The following is a 20,327-nucleotide window of genomic DNA, read 5'->3' as shown; positions in this document are numbered from 1 at the left end:
TTGACATTTTGAAGCAGTCAAACATATATCCTCCTTTCCAATTGTTTAGTCTTTTTCATTTAGGAACTAGTTGTTATTTACAATTACAGCATGCCACATAAACCATTCTTAAAATAACAAAAATACAACATTAACATGTTTACCGGCGATAGCTGTTCCTTCTTATCTGCACTCAAATTTTTCATGTATAAACTTGGAAAATTGGGTCTGTTTGCATTAAAATGTATCCTGAAGGCAACATCAATGTCATAATTTAACAGAAATCCAGTAAGTCATGACATTCACTCAAAGCTATACATGTCAGCCTCACACTAATGCTAAAAAAGTTAGTGAGAGTGTTAAACTGCTAGTAAAACTAGAGGAAAATTCAGCAGTTCCCAGAAAGCATTTAGGGTGATCAGTGCTTAGGATAAAATGTCATGGCAATCTGGCCCATAGTTGTTGGAGCATCTGTTGCCATGACACAGTGATTTTTATGTCACATTCAAATCCAACCGACATTGTTTGGACCACCGGATACCCGATACAATATACTGTGTGAAAGAGATGGACAAAATTCAAGTTTAATGCATGAAATATGAATAATAAGTTCAGGGTCTTAGACTAAGTTGTGGTCATGTGAAATCACCGTCCTTCCTGCTCTTTCTTCTTGCTTGTAAAAGCTCTGCTGTAAAGCGACTCATTGTGAATGGCTCCCACACTCAACCTTCCCTTCTTGACCCTCATATACATCCACCTCCACCATCTCACCGTCTTTCTCTGTGAGAACATGTTCATACTGTAAACAACAAAGAGGGCGGATGTATGCTGTGAACAGGAGTGGGTCTTTGATTCCATAGCCAATACCATCATCCCTGTTGGGTCGACAGTCGTAAACATCACAACAAAATATGTTAGCTAGCTAAACCATAAAAATGAACATGACAATAGAATACATCAATGAACAGTTTGCTAGTTTCCGAGGTCTCCTTTTATTTCTAGAAGCTTCTTAGTGCCCGCCATTGGTTGAAACAGTTCATCCAGTGGTCACTCCTCTACACCCACTAACCCCATTCCCACATCTCTTTCACCTCCCAAACCCTCTTTCCAATCCAAATCCCAGCAGTCCGCCTCTCACTTAACTGACAGCCCAGCGGTCGCTCTTTGTGTCTGACATGGCGGAAGTGCAACGCATCACGTTGCACTTCCTGCTTCTTTTGACAAAGGGACAACGCCATAAGATTCACAGCTTAGACCCCGTAACCCAGTTCTCTCTAATTAACCTCCAACCTAGTGTTGGTTTTGTCTGCTTGAAGTACACAGCATTCAGGTGGTAAACCACAGTGTTAATGCAAATACACACCAGACATACTGCGCTGCTACTGTAACCCCCAGATCCACTGTCATTTGCAGCAATAGGCACCCTTTCAACGATGCAATTACTAAAACTTGGAGTTCCATGGAATCTAACATTAAACGGTCACCATGAATTTTCTCTGCCTTCCTTTGTCAAAAACAGATATTTGTTATTGTAAGCTGTAATACGTTTCAACTGTATCCTAGATGGGACATTTTTGTTTCAAGTATCAACTGCACTGTTTGCTAATCAGAAGCATGGTTGCTGAATCTGTGCTTGACATTAAAGACCTACTTCACCGGTTTGAATATGAAGGTGTATTGAATTCTGAGATCCTATGTAGTATAATTGTGCGAAAAAAATTGAAATCGGTTCATCCTAGCCTGAGAAAAGGCAGAAAGAGTGTTTTTTTTAACCCTATATTTCTCTTTCTCGTGACATCACAGAAAGAGAAATATAGGGTTAAAAAAAAACTTACTTTGTAAATATTACTGTGATGTTTTTTACTGTGACATCGCACATTTATACTACATAGGATCTCAGAATTCAATACACCTTCATATTCAAACCGGTGAAATAGGCCTTTAAGAGGCTTAAATAACCTTAAATACATTTTTTTTTACTTTTAGCCAGAAAATCTAAATGTAGTTAATGGAGAGGAAGCCTATGTAGAGCTACATATGATTTGCCTGTGTATAGTATATAGTCCTTTTGACCTACTTCCTTTTGTGCTCAATGCAACCAGTTGATTAGGAGACTGCTATTTTTGTTATTTTGTTATTTTTACTTTATGTCGGTAACACTTTACAATAAGTACATTAATTAATGTCTTTATGTCTTTCAGCTGCAAATGTCTGCATATAGGTGGATCAATGTAGAATATACTGAAAGTAGGTCAAATGGTTAATCTGATCACAGTGTTTGATTTTTTTTTTATTAAATTGGTCTCCCAGCAACAAGGGTTACACACTTTCTCTCTTATTACATTTTCTATATGTGCTGTGGCCAGCAGCACTTATACAACAAGCAATTTTGTGGGTGAATAGCCACTTTGAGCGATTAGGGCAGATTACTGAGCCACCTACTGGGAATGTTGTCGGAAAACTGAGAAGGCTACAACCAACATTAGCGGACAATGGAGAAGATGAGTACTACATATGCTATTACTGTCAACTGCTGACCTATGCCGAGATGAACAGTTCATGACTTACTTTGTTCTTATCATTTAACTACATTTTGGTAAATTTTATTTTGGCTAGTCAAAAGTCCAAACCCCAGTGTAGTTAGGCAGTCCAAAGTGACATACTGACTCACAGACATGGTGATGTGTATTTTCCACTGTTCTCCAAAATGATGTACATTTGATATTACTAATAGGACAGCTGCTGTTGATGAGGAGTGATGAGATCCGGAACAAATGACTGCCCCTGGAGGTCATCTGACTAATTAATCTTCTTGTAAACTCACATACATTCTGTGACTTGGACAACCTTCATGAATTATTTGTTAATTTATCAAGGTATTTCAAATTGCCTCAACACTAACATCTAGCATACAGTATACATGACCTGGCATCTAAGGCACTAACAATAATTATAACATCGCATTAAATAGTGTTTGCATGATCTTTACATAATTATGTGGTTTCCACTTCTGTTGAACATCATTTTATGTTGTTTTTAACAAAAAAGTATTGTTTGAACAAGGCAAAGATATATTTGGTGCCACCACATTTTAATAATGTTGCTATTACGAACAACCAAACAAAATTGAACTCCAAAGCGGCGACGCGCTTGCATATTGACTTTTTATGTAATCTCGCAGCACGTCAGAGTGCAGTGTGTTCGCAACTTTAGTGCAAATTCATCCTTTGTGTCAGCACTCTATAGACACCGTCTTTAAAACAATTATTTTAATGTTAACCTCGCTCAGCCAAAGCATGACCCTTAAAGGTGAAGTAAGCGGTTTATTTATTTTAATATAAGTGTTAAACACTTACATAATGTGCGCGTTTCATAAAGCCGATCTCTCAGTCAGCTGCTCTGCATGTAATCGGCAAATATACTTTTCGGGGGATCCCGAAATTAATATCCAATCACAATAGAGAACGCTACAAACCGAAACCCGTCTCACTCATGGTCTCACTGCCGGTGCATGCCAGAGCGACAGATGGGTGAATGTTTATGCGCCTACAATGGCGGAGCAGGTAAAAATCCTTTCCAATGTCTGTTTTAATGGTTTTTATCATGTTTTATCACACTTATGGATCTGTGCTAGATAACTCGCTGCTTGAAGACCAGTGCAGTGCATTAATGTGGTGACATAGGGACGAGCGAGGGGACTACTAACTGCAGTAACTGACAGGAAGTTAGCTAAAAGAACCATTCCGCTTACAGCACCTTTAAAACAGCTTCGGGGCAGACTACGGTTAAAGAGGACCTATGATGCTTTTTGACTTTTATGACCTATAAACGTTGTTATGATGATTCATAGTCATGCTTAACCATACTAAATTATCAAGTAATGACTTACATGCATTTCGACGTATTCCCTGCTGACCGTCTGGGGTGTCTGTGCCGAGCATTAAACACTATTCTAGCCAGTCGAGAAGTCACGTGTTCAAAGCGGTCTACCCTTTGTAACTTTGTGACGTCGCATGTAACTTTGTGAAGTCACCACGCGGATGTTTCCATGTATGGTAATGCTGTCACTTCCCTGTTCGCGTCTGCCTCGCGTCTGCCTCGCGCCCTTATAGGTCCATGCTCACGCTTCCCGCCACTGAAGGTGTTCCGGAAGGAAGGTAACCAATCACAACGGAGTGGGGTTTGCAGGAGGAGGGGGAGGGTAGCGGAGATGGCCGATGCACAGGCGGAGGGAGCGGAGATTGCCGAAGCACACACACTCAAGTGTTGACAGGACGTGCTGGATCGCCAAAATAAGAGAAAGAGCTTCCCGAAAATCTACATAGTTTTTTGTGATGTGATTCGTGTCAGGTTGCTCTATAGCAGTGTAAAACAAGAAATTAAGACCAGACAAGTAGTATAATAGGTCCTCTTTAAGTATGACATCAAAGGAAGTTAAAAGTATTCTGGCTAACAAACAGTCTCTTTGTGTATGTCTTACTTGAACTTGAAACTCAATCTGCATGGAGAATATTTTATATTGCAATTATAGTACATTTAATGAATTAGTAGGGGAGAGTGGCCTAAGTTGTGCCGGTGGGGAAGTTGTGCCACCCCTTGATCCTAGAAAACCGTGGAAGAAATTGAAAATGTGACCTATTTAAGAAGAGCCATCCATTTGACTCATTCTGTTAGGAAGGGAGACACAAGGAATAAGATTAAAGCACATTTAAGATAAAAAAGTGTTTTCCCTTTCAAAGTACAATTTCCATGGTCAAGGTTTTTTGATTATTGTGTCCGAACAATTATTTATTTATTTATTTATTTATTTATTTATTTATTATTATTCTTTCGGACAATTCCACACAATACACAATTATCTCTTTCACATCATACATCTTAATTTGTGTTGTCCGAAGGGTGACGGAAGAAGCCTAAGGCTTATCGAGTCCCGCCCCCAATTTCATCAGATTCAGAATCAGATACACATTTACTGATCACAGAAAAAAAAAATAAAAATGTTTTAAAGAAATAAAAAAAATAAAATAAAAAATTAAAATAAAAAATGAAAAATGAAAATGAAAAGGAAGAAAACAAAAAGGAAGAAAACACAGTTTTGCATTTTTTTTTTTTTTTTTTTTTTTTTTTGTCTGTTAAGCTGCAGTCCAATACACAGTCAAATTTTCATTCTCCTTATCCATTGACCTTGCACAACTGACATGCTTTCCATTTTCCCGATGAATTTAATTACACATCGATATCCTCTCCATCCACTGTAGCCATTTTTTGGATGTGTCCTTTGATATCTGCGATGTCTCCTTTCATGCCATCGATTCCAGCGACTTTTCCTTTGATAACTGTGATGTCTCCTTTGATAGATGCAATACTGGATGCAAGGTTTGCTATCCCCTCCCGAACAGCTGCTCCATCCATATCTTTCAGCGCTGTAAATCTTCCGTCCCTCCCATCCGCTTGTGCAACAATCAGTTTCTTCAGTTTGCGATACTGGACATACAGAGCAGTTCCCAAAGCAATTCCCAAAGCAACCATCCCCACCGTCATGCCAGCGAAGATGTATACATCTTCAACATCCTCAATGTCCAATGCAGCCAGGCAAACCACTTTCCATTCTTTCCAGCTATCCAGTGCGTAACCGGACATGAAGGTGCCATCAGGACACGGTATCTCTCCAGCTCCCGCTTTTCTGGTTGAAAACACGCGGTCAATGGCATTCAGCGACCAAGATAGTAGTTCCATGATTAATCCACTTGCTTCAGCTTTTAAGATCAGTTCTGCTCCGTTCTGATTATTCTGTACAATGCAGAGTTAGTTTTGCCCTTTTATTCTGGCCTTTTCAAAGTCATTACAGACAAGTTTGAAAACATTTGACACATGTTTTAGTGCTTTAGTATGCTACACTTTGAGTCTATACAGTTAGCACGATGTCAGCCCTAAACTGCTGCATCATGATCCAAAATTCTGGGGTTGGGGTGATTTGTGCCAAAGGGCCTAGGTGAGTTATAAGTAAGTGAGTAAGTAAGTAAAATGTATTGATAAAAGCACATTTATGACAGTTTGCACTGTCCAAAGTGCTGTACATAGTGCATTCAGTAGGTAAACAATGAAAGTAAAATAACAATAACAAAATAAAAGACATAAAGCCCATACATCCACAAATATAAACAAAGGTAGTAGTGCAGAGGTAAGATAGTTAATGGGGAGGAAAAACCAGGGTGTACAGATGGGTTTTGAGCCTTGAATTAAAGGCAGAAATGGAGGAGGAATCACATTTGTAAGGTGGCAGTCACAAGCACAGAGCAACTAGTGGGAAGTACATTTCTGAGAGTTGTGCCAGAGGTATACGCTGGTCACCAAAAAGAAAGTGATTGTCTACAGTAGCTCAGAAGAGACTGACATCTCCATTCCACTTAACAACACCACTGATGAAAGTTCAGATGGCCAGAAAGATGATAATGGTGACTTTGTCATTGTGAGCTTTGCAGGCAAAACCACCTATATCTGCTAGGCCTTGTTTAAGAAAATTGACCTTCAATCTTTGTAAAATATTTACTTTATTTACTTTAAATAAACTGTGGTGGATTTTGAATGGTTAATACCAGAGTTTGCTGAGCAAAGGCCTTTAAATGTTAGAGGTCACTGTGAGAGACGAAAACAACCTTTTAATAGATATACATCATCCGTTGCTGGGACCTGTGATATGAAACCATATGCCTATTTTAGGAGTACCATCATGCCAAGGTTTTGATATAAGACTGCGCACAGGCGTGGGCTAGTAGCTTTTGGGGGACAGCCCTCCTTGCTCATGCTACCACCAAGTCCTCTGTATTGTCTGATGGAAACTCCTGCAATAAACTTGGAACATTGAATTGTCCAGCCTCGCCTTTGTCTTTGTCAGCATGGGGAAGATTCGGTTACCACACGACAAAACCTGAAATAAGTAATTGTCTTATGGATTTGTCTTGCATTACAGTTTATGGGATATATATCAATGGCACAATTTACCCCATGGTATTCTCTCTTGTGGCACAACTTACACCACACCGGGGGCAAGTTGTGCCACAAGACAACTTTTTTTCCGAAAGCTATATTTCTTAAACAGTGTATTCCAGATTCAAAGTTGTTATTGCCAGGGATGCACAACATCCTGAAATATACGTATGTACATATTTGAGTTGGAGACATAACTGTCAAGGCCTCACTTTAAAATCACTTTCAGTAAAAAAGTGGCACAACTTAGGCCACTCTCCCCTATTATGAAGTTAGCAAAACAAAAGCATGATTGACCATGACACTTTTTATAAACACCACCACTGTCTTCTTTTGGAATTCAATTCCGAAAACTTCAGATTTTCCTCAGGAATTGACAACCTTATTCCGCCTCCGTATTGCTTTTTACTGTCACCTTTTTCTCTTTGACCCAAGTCTGTCTATGACTCACTGAGCTCTTGCTGTTGCCACTTATCTTCACAGTAGGTCACACTTAATGTTCATGCAGTTTGCACTATGAAAATAAACTAGACCATGTATAGTAATGGACAGGTCAAGCGTTAAAGATTTTTGATTTGTTTTTTGTTGTTTCTTTTCATCTGCAGTATGACGGTGGCCATGAAGAGCCAGGCCAGGTGGGAGGTGATGGACACCACATATGTGTTCTACGCAGGCGCAGCTCTCATGGTACTAGGAACTCTGCTGGTGGTCAGCAGCTTCCTGGCCCTGGGATTCACTGGAACTTTCCTGGGTGGGTATCCAACACACAGGGTCAAATATTAAAGGTGCATTATGTAACTTTGGGTGTGTCAGAGAAAGTGAACATGTTCTAAGGTATATTCTCATAATAAACCAGTTTTACTCACAGGATCCATCTCTGGAGACTGGTTTCAAGTCAGAAAGCTACCTTAAAAGTTACTGTTTCACTGTTGTCGTGTACGGCAGCAGGGCCCACAGTTTTCTTTGCATACACATTGTTAACTTACATTTAGTTCCAGCTGCTTCAAAATAAATGTGTTTTGATTTATGATGATAGAATTATTCAATATTAAGAATTTCTTGTTGAAAGAATTTGTTTTGTAAACTAACTGCAGGCTCTGCAAATGTAAACAGACCCCCTATACTTATACTTAATCTGTAACCCAACATTTGCCCATTCTGCGATGGCGGCAAAGGAACAACTCCCCTTCGTCGGCTGTAGGTGGCCGCCCATCTGCCTTGACCGGGTGGACTGAGAAACAGAGGGACAGAGATAGACACAGGGAGGCAACAATATAATAACAATAACAACAACATAGTAGACATATGGCTAATAATAATAGTGTGCTTTTTATAATGCACCATGTACAATCTAACATATATTTATTTTCATGACTATTTAATAAGGTGGCATACAAACAGTAAGGAACACACTAAATCCAGTTCAAATCGTCTGACAAGATCTTTGAGGAGGTAAAAGGATTGTATGTGACTTACTGGGGAAAGGAGGGGAAAAGAAAAAGCACATACATGCTGGTTCCTAACTAGGACATACAGTATTAGTCCTGAAAGGTATACAGCCCTCTATGCGTACCAAAGAGTCTCATATCCTTGCATACAACATGTGCCAATACATTAGCATTAGTCTTTGAGTTTTGCTTTACTTTTTGCTTTTTCGTGCAGTCGATCGGGTCAAGGCATCCCCTCAAATAAGTATAACCTCGATATTAGGACAGTTTGGAAAGTGTTGGTATCTTGTATCTAGGTCAGTCATTTCAATGAGTCAACGGGAAGATCCAGACATCTAGTAGTCCAGTCCATCCTCAGTCTCCACCCCAACTGTAACGACAGAGGGGAGGCAGCAGGAGCAGCAGGTGGTGACAGCCATTGGCAATAACACTGTGTGTGTGTGTGTCCGTGTGAGAACAGGAGTCTACTTTGTACACAGATCGAGCAAAGCAATCACAAGGGACCCTGCTGGCATGTTCGATTTTGCCTATTGCTCAGAGAGGCAACGTTACAGTCTATTAAGCAGAGACATGTGCAAAGTTTTGATTCAACGACAACAGCGTGATTGAAGACACACGGGCCAGAGACCCAGGGCCCAGCCAGTATCAGGCAATAGACACATTTCAAGACAAGACGGATGCAGGGGCAGAAAACAGAGTTCAGTTGTGCAAAATCCAAGTTGAGGACAAGTTGTTGCTGTCGGTATTGCAAAATATGATGCACAGAAAATGTTAATTGTCCCCAGAGGTATATATATATACTTTTGCAGCACAGAGTAGATCATCCAATGATTTATGTGAATGCAGTCCCTCTTTAGTATACACACTCTGATTATCCCGTAAATACAATAGCTGCATTAACCACATCACCAGAGGGTCAGGCCAGCTTTGTATAACGCATAATCTGTATATGCTCTGGACAGTTAACAATAGCTCGTTCCATAATTAACTAACTGAAAGAGCTTCAAGTCAAGCTTGTGTATCTCAAGGAGAAGAAAAAAATTATTGATTTAGAAAAGGTAAACCCACAACACAATTTCCTATTGTTATAAATTATGTTATACTAGTTTATCTAAAAAATCTATATTTACTAAACTCATGGCTTTTCCTACAGCATCAGGGTAAACCTAACGTTTTCAGCCCCACTGCTAGTAACGAAAAAGATTATCAAAGCGTTAAAGTTCATTCTTAATCTATTATAATATAGCCTGGAAATCCAGACCCTGATATCTTGAGCGATAGAGGGTCTGGCCACGATCAATAGTAATTTCCAACTCAAGGGGCGGCTCCTACTCGTGCATTTCAAATGCCACTGCACGCAGTTGGATAGCACTACTACCACCAATCAGAGCGATGCACAAGGTGCGATGCACAGCTGTTCGTTTAGCGAACAGCTGTTAATCTGTTAAATTAAACGTTTGCCGTTGTCGGTCGGCAAAACAGAACATTCCACTTACTTGCTAATGAAAGATTTGAGTGCCGTCTTCCAAATCGTTAAGGGTCGAGGCCAAAGCAGTCTCAAACTCACACAACATATCCGCAGCCGTCTTTGATGTTTACTATCACGGCTTCGACGTCGCATGCACGTCACTGTCGTCATCCGGTTACGTCCTCCCCAGAGTACCATATAAAGGGCTCTGGCGTGCCCATATTAGATAGAACCAATTGAAACCATAGCCAGATTTCTGGTTTTCTTGATAAAGCTTCAACGGAGCGTGTCCAGACCAACACGCGCAGCAAATTTAATTTGCCAGCGCCTAGTGGCAGGTCTGGGAATGCCAGGCTAATTATAATACCTACTTGTTTTAGAATCTGCTGCTTTTCCCCATCTCCTTGTCCATTTACTTTTCAAGAGATTTCATCCATATCACATAATGGACTTTTCTCAGTAGTCACAATGGACCTATCCTAACGCCACCTCAGTAACTTCAAAAGTCACTGATTGAATTGATATGTCGGGTTACCTTTGCTAGCTTAAAGATGGTGCTGTTATTTACCCTGGATAAGGGTGTGTATATGTCTGTGTGGGTTTCCTTCCTGAGTCCTCCTACCATTACCCCCCACAGCTGAGTGTTATAATTAGATCTGTCTCATTTGCTCTATATGAAGCCCCTGGAGTCAGTGGCCCTCATTTATCAACCGTGCGCAGACCAGAAAAGTGGGTGTACGCACATTTCCACGCAAACCTCGGCATTTATCAATATGGACGTGAGCGTAGGATACGCTCAAATCCCACGCCAGCTCTCAGCTCGTGTACGCAAGTTTGTAAACAGCATGCTGTGCCGGGTAGCCGATGACTTTGCCGGACAATTATTAGAAGATAATACAAATGCAGTGTTTGCTCAGACCGAAATAAAGATATTAATCACTTAAAAATGTGCAGCTTATGGTGTGCAACTGAGTAGGAGAGCTGATTCAAAAGTGCGCACACCGGCCACTTAGGAGCGCTGCATGGGACTGCGTAAGGGCAGTTGTCTCCGTCTTGGAGCAGCTGGGGGGGCACGGGGGCTGCATTCATTCAAAATGTTAGCCTAAGTATTAAATATGTAGTAGGCCTACACTGCTCTTTATGATACAAAATACACGGCACAACATTCAGCTTGACATTTTATTTATTTGACGCACTTTTTAGATGTTAGTTCCTCTTTTAATGTGTTATTGATCGCTTAAGCGAGCGATTTATTTCCACCGTTAACCGGCACGTTTTTCCGATCTGCTGGTGGAGCAGGACAGTGGGCACTCTCACAGCTGATCGTTGCCGGGTCGGCTTGTGCAGCTGACGGCCGGGCTGACCACTCGTGCCAAGCGCATGCTGTCATACAGTAAAAGGCAAAATGTGCTATTTTTAGTTTTTAAACCCCTTTTGAGTAGTGCTATCTAAAAGGGCCAATACATTCTAATCATTCAAATCTCTGCAGACGTGTATTTCTTTTATGGGGACCATTATCGGACAGTTGGTGCGTCTTTTTCTCCTCTACCACTTATATTATGCCCGCACCCCCAGTTGGTTGCATTTCAGAACAGCAACACACTTTTTCTAGTGGCGATTTTTGAGTCAGACCACTTTTTCTTCATCTATTTAAAGAAATGGCGACATATAATTGCTGTTTTAGCAGTTCCCAGTTCCTCTTCTGTGCCGTAATGGGCATATCCATGTCGTAAAACCTCTGGGCGAGGCCTCTAAACTGAGAAAATATAGGGGCGTGATACGATTGTTTTCAGCCGCCGCATTTATCAATAATGGCCTGGCGTACGCTGAGATTGGCGAGATACGACTGTTTGATAAATCCCACGCGGTACCTGGCGTAGGGAGGTATTTGCGCCAGAATCTGCACCAGTTTCCACGCAAGTTTGATAAATGAGGGCCACTGTGACCTGATGATTGGACACGAGCGCAAAGGGGCAAGGACAACAAGCCAAACAAAATTCAATCACGGAGACAGTGTAAATGTATTGGCCAGACTCTGTTTACAGCCTAGCCTTAAGTAACCTAACCTGTAGCCTGCCACGGTACTACCACTGCTCTTCAGAAAATCCAAGTTTTCACTTTTGTGACCACAATGAAAACTGACACAGGAACACAAAACCTTTTTTTTTCTTTTCTTTCTTTCAGCTTTCAAATGTGAATAGTTTTGAAGTACCAGTAGGTAGTAACTTCAAAAGTAAAAAATGAGGTTAGCATATTGTTTTGAGGCCCAATTACATTTGGTTGTCTGTTCAAAACCAAACACATTTGTTTATATAATCTCCTGTTAACCAGCCCTACTTGCCTACTTAGGTGTTTAAGTGAGCATACATAATACAGATTGTTATATCATTTAGATATTAACAGCTTTTTTCATTTGAAATAGGGCCAGCAGCACTGCATGTATAATGCAACAGTTGGGTACTTAATTAAGCCTGCAGGTGGTTGAGTGGGTGGGTGGGTGGGTGGGTGGTTGGACAAAAGAGGCATAAGGGAACTCATGTTGACCACAACCCCCCAGCACTAACTACACCTCTCAAACCTTCTAATATTTTTTTCTTGTTTTTGGAGCATGCATCACAATTGCTTCCCTTGGCTGTGCGAAAGTTTTACAAATATAAAAATATAGTTCATGTATTCGTACATGATAAAACACATTTCATGATTGCCTCTGTTTGCCCTTGGCGGTGCTAGCACTTTAATGGAAGTGTATTTCTTGAGTGTGTACTGTTGAGCATAAGGCTACTGTGACAAATTGGAAACAAGGCTGAGTGGTGGTTCGTGACAATTTTTTTTCCAGTGGGCACAAACCACATTTAAGTTAACGGCACTTCTCCTAGAGACGCTTGCTCTCAAAATGTTTGTCAGACGCTGTCGTAAGAGACAGACACTGTTTCAACAAATGTGTCCAAAAACTGTTCTTTCCTCTTTTGAAAAATTGGAAAACAAATAGACATAATTTATAGTTCAAAGGTGCTACGAGGAACTTTTAAATATTTCTGAATATTTTTCTGAAATAGTTTCCTCTGATGATCATAAATGACATGTAACAGCAAACGAGACCATCAGTGCAAATAATACTATTTTTATTAAAAAATGTATTAGAGCATACCCATGCCTTCGTCATGGGTATGCTCACCCAGGAACAAATGCTGGGGTAGTAAAATCACTACCGCTTTTGTCAAAAGAATTAACAAATAACTAAAAGTTCCTCGGAGCACCTTTTTAAGTGAGAGAACTTAATACTTTTTAGTATTTATCTATTTCTATTGATGCCTGTGTATGTACAATAATGTAACTTTCACTCCAGAGTTTTTCAAATGAGCTCATCCCCATGTGGTCATATTGTTGACATCAGTAACAGCCAGGTGACGCTGTGGCAGCCAGACAGTGTAGCATTGACAAGGCAGTGTTGTGCCAGAGCCACGCTCCCTGCTAGTATAGTGCGTTCTCCCTCCGACTTCAGTGCTGTTTGTCGGCAACATGTCGAAAATGACCGTAGCCTGACAAGCGGACCGAAAATCTGTCTGGTCTGATGTTGACATCAAGGTTTGGCATGGTGGAATCCATGGCGACAGTAGTTAAAAAGTCCATGAGCTCACCTGAACTCCTTGATATAAACTTCTGCTTGGTCCAAAGATTTCAGAAACCTCCAGAAGTCTTCATGAGAAGTGAAGTGAATGCTGGGAAAAAAGCTCCAGCCTCATGCATCACAGAACAGGGCAAATATTGACACTCTAACGTTATGAAATGCAGTGTTTGTCGACTTACAGTCAGAACTCTCTCATCTCAACCTGTGTGTGTGTGTGTGTGTGTGTGTGTGTGTGTGTGTGTGTGTGTGTGTGTGTGTGTGTGTGTGTGTGTGTGTGTGTGTGTGTGTGTGTGTGTGTGTGTGTGTGTGTGTGTGTGTGTGTGTGTGTGTGTGTGTGTGTGTGTGTGTGTGTCTGTGTCTGTGTCTGTGTGTGTGTGTCTGTGTGTGTGTGTGTGTGTGTGTGTGTCTGTGTCTGTGTGTTGTCCAGGTGATTACTTTGGCATCCTGATGGACGAGAAGGTGACTGGCTTTCCCTTCAACACCGTAGAGAACCCTATGTACTGGGGCAGCACTGCCAACTACCTCGGCCTGGCATTAATGTAAGTGTGTGTGTGTGTGTGTGTGTGTGTGTGTGTGTGTGTGTGTGTGTGTGTGTGTGTGTGTGTGTGTGTGTGTGTGTGTGTGTGTGTGTGTGTGTGTGTGTGTGTGAGAGATCTAATGGAGTTCTCAGGATCTCCATTAAAGGTCACCTATTATGTAAAATGCACGTTTGTGTCCACAGACTCCCAGAGTATGAGGAAAAAAAACTCTTTTTCTCCGCCTCCACCCTAGCCCACATGATGTCATTGATAACAGATCAAATGAAATCACTGTTGCAAATAAATAAATACTAGTATATTAAAATGATAGTATCATTTAAATTAGTGGTGGGCCGATAACGGCGTTAACGGCTGCGTTAACGCCAGACTCTTATCGGGCGATAAAAAAAATATCGCCGTCGTTAATCTCTTAATTCCACCTCCTGTTCGGCTCAGGGGAGATGCTGTTCGCCGTCGGGGTGAACCCCCTTCCGCACGTGAAGGCTCGCTTCACGTGCGGGAAAGCTATAGTGTGAGCGGCCACAGCTTGTATTTTGGTCATATCTAACACTGGACTGCAGGCCTATATAAAAGTGTTGTACCTTTGCTTTCTTTGGGTTAAAAAAAACTCCATCAACTCAGTATCCGTCTAGTCCAAAAAAACTCTGTCAGCTGCTGCTGCAGACGGTGTGCAGACGTGCTCGGAGAATCGGCATCGGCGCATCAACAGTCATTCAATGCAGCGGCAGTAATCATACAACCGAACGGTGTAGAAAGTCCCGTCAGTTAAAAATAGTGATCCAGATTTTAAATCCATGTTAAAATCGGAAGGATATAAAGCTAGTTAGCTTAAAAAAAGTAGCAAACATGTCAACTGTGATGTGTTCAGGCCGGCTCAGTAATATGATTGATGTGTTCAAATGCAACACAAAAAAAAAGAAATTTGAGATTTTGGCGAAACTTGTTTTCCCAGCAAGATAAAATAGATAGTAAAGATGGAATGGAATTATGACCTGTTTAATGTCCTATCTAGAGCTATGATCATATCAGCAATTAAAGCAATAATACAAGTTCTATTTCAACAAAATAATAGAAAATTATTAATTTTGATATCAATAAAGACTTGGATCGTTAAGGAGTCTTGAAAATGGTATCAATATCAATACAAATTAACTCTCCTGTCATCTGAGAGAAATTAAGATGATTTAATTTTTTTAACCGTTAGTATTTACCGGTTAAAAATATTATCGGTTGACTGGTTTACCATGGACATCCCTTATACTGTATAAATGTATATCATACATTGTATGTTTTTTTTTGTGTTATCCCAGTTAAGTTTATTATTAATTTTTTATCATTTAATATTACTTTTAATAGTTCCGGGACGTTGGAGCAATAACCTGGTGTTTTGACACTTCAGTGTGCACTGTGAATTTGAAGTAATGTTCAGTTTTTGAATAAAAATGCAGCATTTACAAATGTTTATTTTTTTTATCCGATTCATCGATTAATCGAAAAAATTATCGAATAATCGTTAGTTGCAGCCCTAAACAATTCATCGTTACCTCTTATGGCCTACAGTTCAAAGTTCATGTTTAACTGAATAAACAGTTTGTAAACACAAGTACATCTTGTTGAACATTATTTATTTTCATCACCAATTATCATAGTAGAACAGCTTCCTCAAGCAGTTTGTGATGCATGTTGGAAACAGGAGATGAGCCCCTGGTCTGATGCGCCACCTGGCTTGAGAAACACGTTCTCAAAGACTTACTTTGAGTCATTATTTAGGAGCACACACATATTATGAATGAATTCAAATGAGCCATTTTAATCTAGATTAATCTAGATTAATTTCAAAATTAATCTAGATTAATCTAGATTAAAAAAATTAATCTATGCCCACCTCTAATTTAAATACATGTATACTTAACTCGCAAAAACTGCAACAAATGAGACAAGCAGCACAAATCAATGGACCAACAGTGTTTGGATGCCTACAGTTTTCCCCAGTTCTACACAACCTTAGAGATTCTCTGCTTATTGTTTTGGTTTTTCAGCCTGCAACCATACTCTGGTCACACCAAAATCTTCATAAAAATTGGTTAAGAGAGTGACAATTGCATTTTAGCATTGTAACTTTGAGCATGGGCCTTTTCAGCTTAACAGAGCCGATTATTGTGGAAACAGACTGCCTGAAGTTTTCTGTTTTATGCACATAATTACAGCGATTGTGAATTTGGCTCTGCATCTTACCGTGCTGTTCCTGAAGGGATCTCGTGTAGTCAATGATGGACCAGTGGAGCTGCCTATTGGGCTCTACTGACGTGTTGCAGACACAGTGTAAAGTCGTGTTAACCTCATGATACACTTTAATGTGACGTTCAGCATTCAGCATATATTAAAGTTACGATTCCCAGGATTTTTGTCCTGGTTATTTTAGCGAGACCTTTGCTTGCTGCCGGTTGTGGCATTTTTTTTTTATAATAAAGGCAACCAGCTCTAAATAACAGATTTGCCTTTTTGCTGCTGCATCTCTGACAAACGAAGAAGATTTTGTCATGATACAGAAGACTAAAGAAGACATTTAGCATTGTCACGTGGGTAACACTGAGCTCATGGTAGAATGTTGTCTTCGATATTGTGTGCCATTTTGCACATGCACCTGCTTCTGTCATTTACACCAAACCCAGTGGTTATACTTTATAATCAATGATGTATTAATTAGTATTGCAGAAGTATTGAAAACTGCTGACCATGGTGGGTAGTATCACACCTGCGATTGGATGCAATGATATTTCGAAGGATTATAGCTCGAAGCTGCAGTGTGGAAAATGCGTAAACAAGCTACTTGGCTGTTCCAACTATTTGTCCCCAGTCCTGTCTTTTTTTTCTCACCCTTTGAGAATAACCCCCTTTAGGTCATCCCTGAATAGGCATGTTTATTGTGTTATATTGATAACATAGCCGTGTGGTGAATGCTGCCTTTCAGTTACATTATGGGCCATTATCATGTGTTGTGCTGGTGGGCTGAAGCAGTGTCTTTGGGCAAGAGAAAAAACAACAACAACTCTCTGACTTTCAAAAGGTCAATCCCTGCTCCGGGCTGAAATCACGGCGCTCCGGTCCCCCACTCTCTCCCACCCTGCTGCTATTCAGCTGTGGCTGACACTACAGTGTGTGTGTATCGAGAGAGTGCAACAGCGCTAGGAGAGTTAAGTCCAGTAAACAGTCAAATGCATCTCAAGACCTGTCTTTACTGGGCAAACCATATATTCCTAACTATACTTGCGAAACCATGAGTTAAGCATAGTCCTAGGTAGAAGTAGGGTTTGTAGAATGCATTTCTGTATATTTTACTAGTAGAACTCCTCGCTTTGCTTTTTCGCCTGCGGTACATTTTAGTCCACCAAGCCCCACTGAACATCATTTCACATATCTATGCCATGTCTGTAAAATGCCCAGGTTAGGAGTCTGCCTGCTTTTATATATGAGATCCATCAGTTCATGTGGCTCAAGATTCAACAGTGTAATACAAAGTTGATTTTAGGTTTGTGATCCCAGGTAAGGGAATTTGCTATTTACGAAAAAAAAAATTGTCACAATTCAACATTGTTTAATGACATGAATGTATTAAACAAATTGAATGACATGTATTGAATGGACTGATTTAACTCTGCTCTTGATCAGGTCCTTCCAATTACTGTATTGTCCAAATAGATTGATGTTTAATTGAGTGGTCTAAACCTTCAATCTTATTCATAACCTTATATAATGGAGACAAGTAAAGAAAATCTGATTGACAATGCATATAGATATCCTTAATGTTCCACACCTACAAAGAGATGCGATTCATGTTGATGCTATTAAAAACATGACAGGCCTTTCCTGTTTTACATGACACACTGCTCAACACTACACACTGCTAGAGATGTTGTATTTCTGTCACGTCTAACCTGTCATTTTTTACACGTTATTCACACATTAGACAAGGCTCATCATATGAAGAAACTGGGTGAAGAAAAATGCATCCTTTGGTCTTTTTCTTTGTGTACACATCAATCATAGTTTAAAATAGGCTGTGTTTCCCTGGAAACAAAAACATGTATATATCATAACCACACACATCTCTGTCTTGGTATCCTTCACACCTTTCACATTTTCCGCCCCAAATGTTCTAACGACATGGCCTTACCCTACTTTTATTTTCAGTCATAAGTAGGATAATTGCTGCCCTTCAAATGATGTTCCATAGAATGGAGACGTTTTTGTGGAGTTCTCTGTCATTAAGACTATCAGTGGATTGGGCTGTATCTGGAACTGAATTCTTATTTGTTAGTTGTATTGCATATTAAACCCTGTTTTCATAATACATTTTAAGTTGCTGTCATCCCCCAGCTATACGTTAGACCACAGATAATGTTACTACTCCCCATGGGTGTCATTTGTTTAAAGGTTGTTTATTTATTTATTATTTGTTTATTCAAATTACTGTTTGAGTGTATAGTACAAAAAAAGCCCCAAGTGAAATGTTCCTAAACACGATACATGATCTTTATTTTATCAGGCTAGGAAACTATGAATGTCTTTTAATATGAAGAATTCCAATCTTTTAACCAGCGGCGTAGATATACACTGCTTTACTGTACAGTGAGACAGTAGATTCCCAGAGTGGAGTATGTGCCAAATATATGTATACACACCATTCAAATCCCTGAAAATAAGCGGGTTAATCTACTTTTTTTTTCAATAATATAATTATGTGTAAGGGAGAGTGGGGTGAGATGTGCCACATTTTACTCAAAGTGATTTTAAAGTGAGGCCTTTACAGTTATGTCTCCAACTCAAATATGTAAATATATTTCAGGATGTTGTGCATCCCTGGCAATAAAAACTTTGGATCTGGAATAAACTGTTTAAAAAATATAGCTTTCAGAAAAAAAGTTGTCTTGTGGCACAACTTGCCCCCGGTGTGGTGTAAGTTGTGCCTTTGGAAAGAATACCATGGGGTAAATTGTGCCATTGATATATATATATATCTCTGTAATGCAAGACAAATCCATTAGACAATAACTTATTTAAGGTTTATTTAAAGTAAATATTTTACAAAGATTGAAGGTACATTTTCTTAAACAAGGCCTAGCAGATCAAGGTGGTTTTACCTGCAAAGCTCACAATGACAAAGTCACCATCATCATTTTTCTGGCCATCTGAACTCTTGTCAGTGGTGTTGTTAAGTGGAATAGAGATGTCAGTCTCTTCTGAGCTACTGTAGACGATCACTTTCTTTTTGGTGACCTGCGTATACAGCCATGCCACTGGCACAACTCTCAGTAGTGTACTTTGCACTAGTTGCTCCGTGCTTGTGGAACCAACTGCCACCTGACAAATGTGATTCCCCTCCATTTCTGACTTTAAATCAAGGCTCAAAACCCAGATTTACACCCTGGCCTTTCCTCCCCATTAACTATCTTACCTCTGCACTACTAACTTTGTTTATATGTGGATGTATGGGCTTTATGTCTTTTATTTTTGTTATTTTTATTTTACCTTCATTGTTTACATACTGAATGCACTATGTACAGCACTTTGGACAGTGCAAACTGTTATAAATGTGCTTTTATAAATACATTTTACTTACTTACTTACTTACTTACTTACTTACTTACTTACTTACTTACTTACTTACTTACTTACTTACTTACTTACTTACTTACAACTCACCTAGGCCCTTTGGCACAAATCACCCCAACCCCAGAATTTTGGATCATGATGCAGCAGTTTAGGGCTGACATCGTGCTAACTGTACAGTATAGACTCAAAGTGTAGCATACTAAAGCACTAAAACATGTGTCAAATGTTTTCAAACTTGTCTATAATTGTTCAGACACAATAATCAAAAAGCTTGATCACGGAAATGTTACTTTGTTACTAAATGTGAACTGCTTATATCTTATTCCTTGTGTCTCCCTTCTTTACAGGATAAGTCAAATGGATGGCTCTTCTTAAATATATGGTCACATTTCCAATTTCTTACACGGTTTTCTAGAAACAAGGGGTGGCACAACTTCCCCACTGGCACAACTCAGTCCACTCTCCCCTAATATGAAAATAGTTGCTTTGTCGCTAAAATAATTTAAAATAAATACATAACCCACTTCCCTCTGGACTGTAGATTCCCCCCATAATATCACTAAATATCAATTAAATCTAATTAAAAGCCCTTGGTAGCTTTCGTTCTCCCGCTCACACACACAAATACAAACCTATCACTGTCTTGCGAAGATAAAACTTAAAAG

General features: G+C 39.8%; 1 protein-coding gene across 1 annotated transcript in view; it reads left to right on the top strand.

Annotated features, from left to right (window-relative positions):
• pemt (phosphatidylethanolamine N-methyltransferase) overlaps window positions 1–20,327 on the top strand; it is a gene marked incomplete at its 3' end in the record, with an annotated part of 106,537 nt that overhangs the window by 71,677 nt on the left and 14,533 nt on the right. The window contains exons 4-5 of the mRNA XM_080048606.1: window positions 7,572–7,717; window positions 13,938–14,049. Of these exons, the coding sequence (XP_079904732.1) occupies window positions 7,572–7,717; window positions 13,938–14,049 (258 nt within the window). The remainder of the gene's footprint in view (window positions 1–7,571; window positions 7,718–13,937; window positions 14,050–20,327) is intronic.

Source organism: Ammodytes marinus, assembly GCF_949987685.1.
Source record: "Ammodytes marinus genome assembly, chromosome: 20".
Taxonomy (NCBI): Eukaryota; Metazoa; Chordata; class Actinopteri; order Uranoscopiformes; family Ammodytidae; genus Ammodytes; species Ammodytes marinus.
Note: the sequence above shows the minus strand (reverse complement) of the source record. Positions and strands in the feature narration are given on the sequence as shown.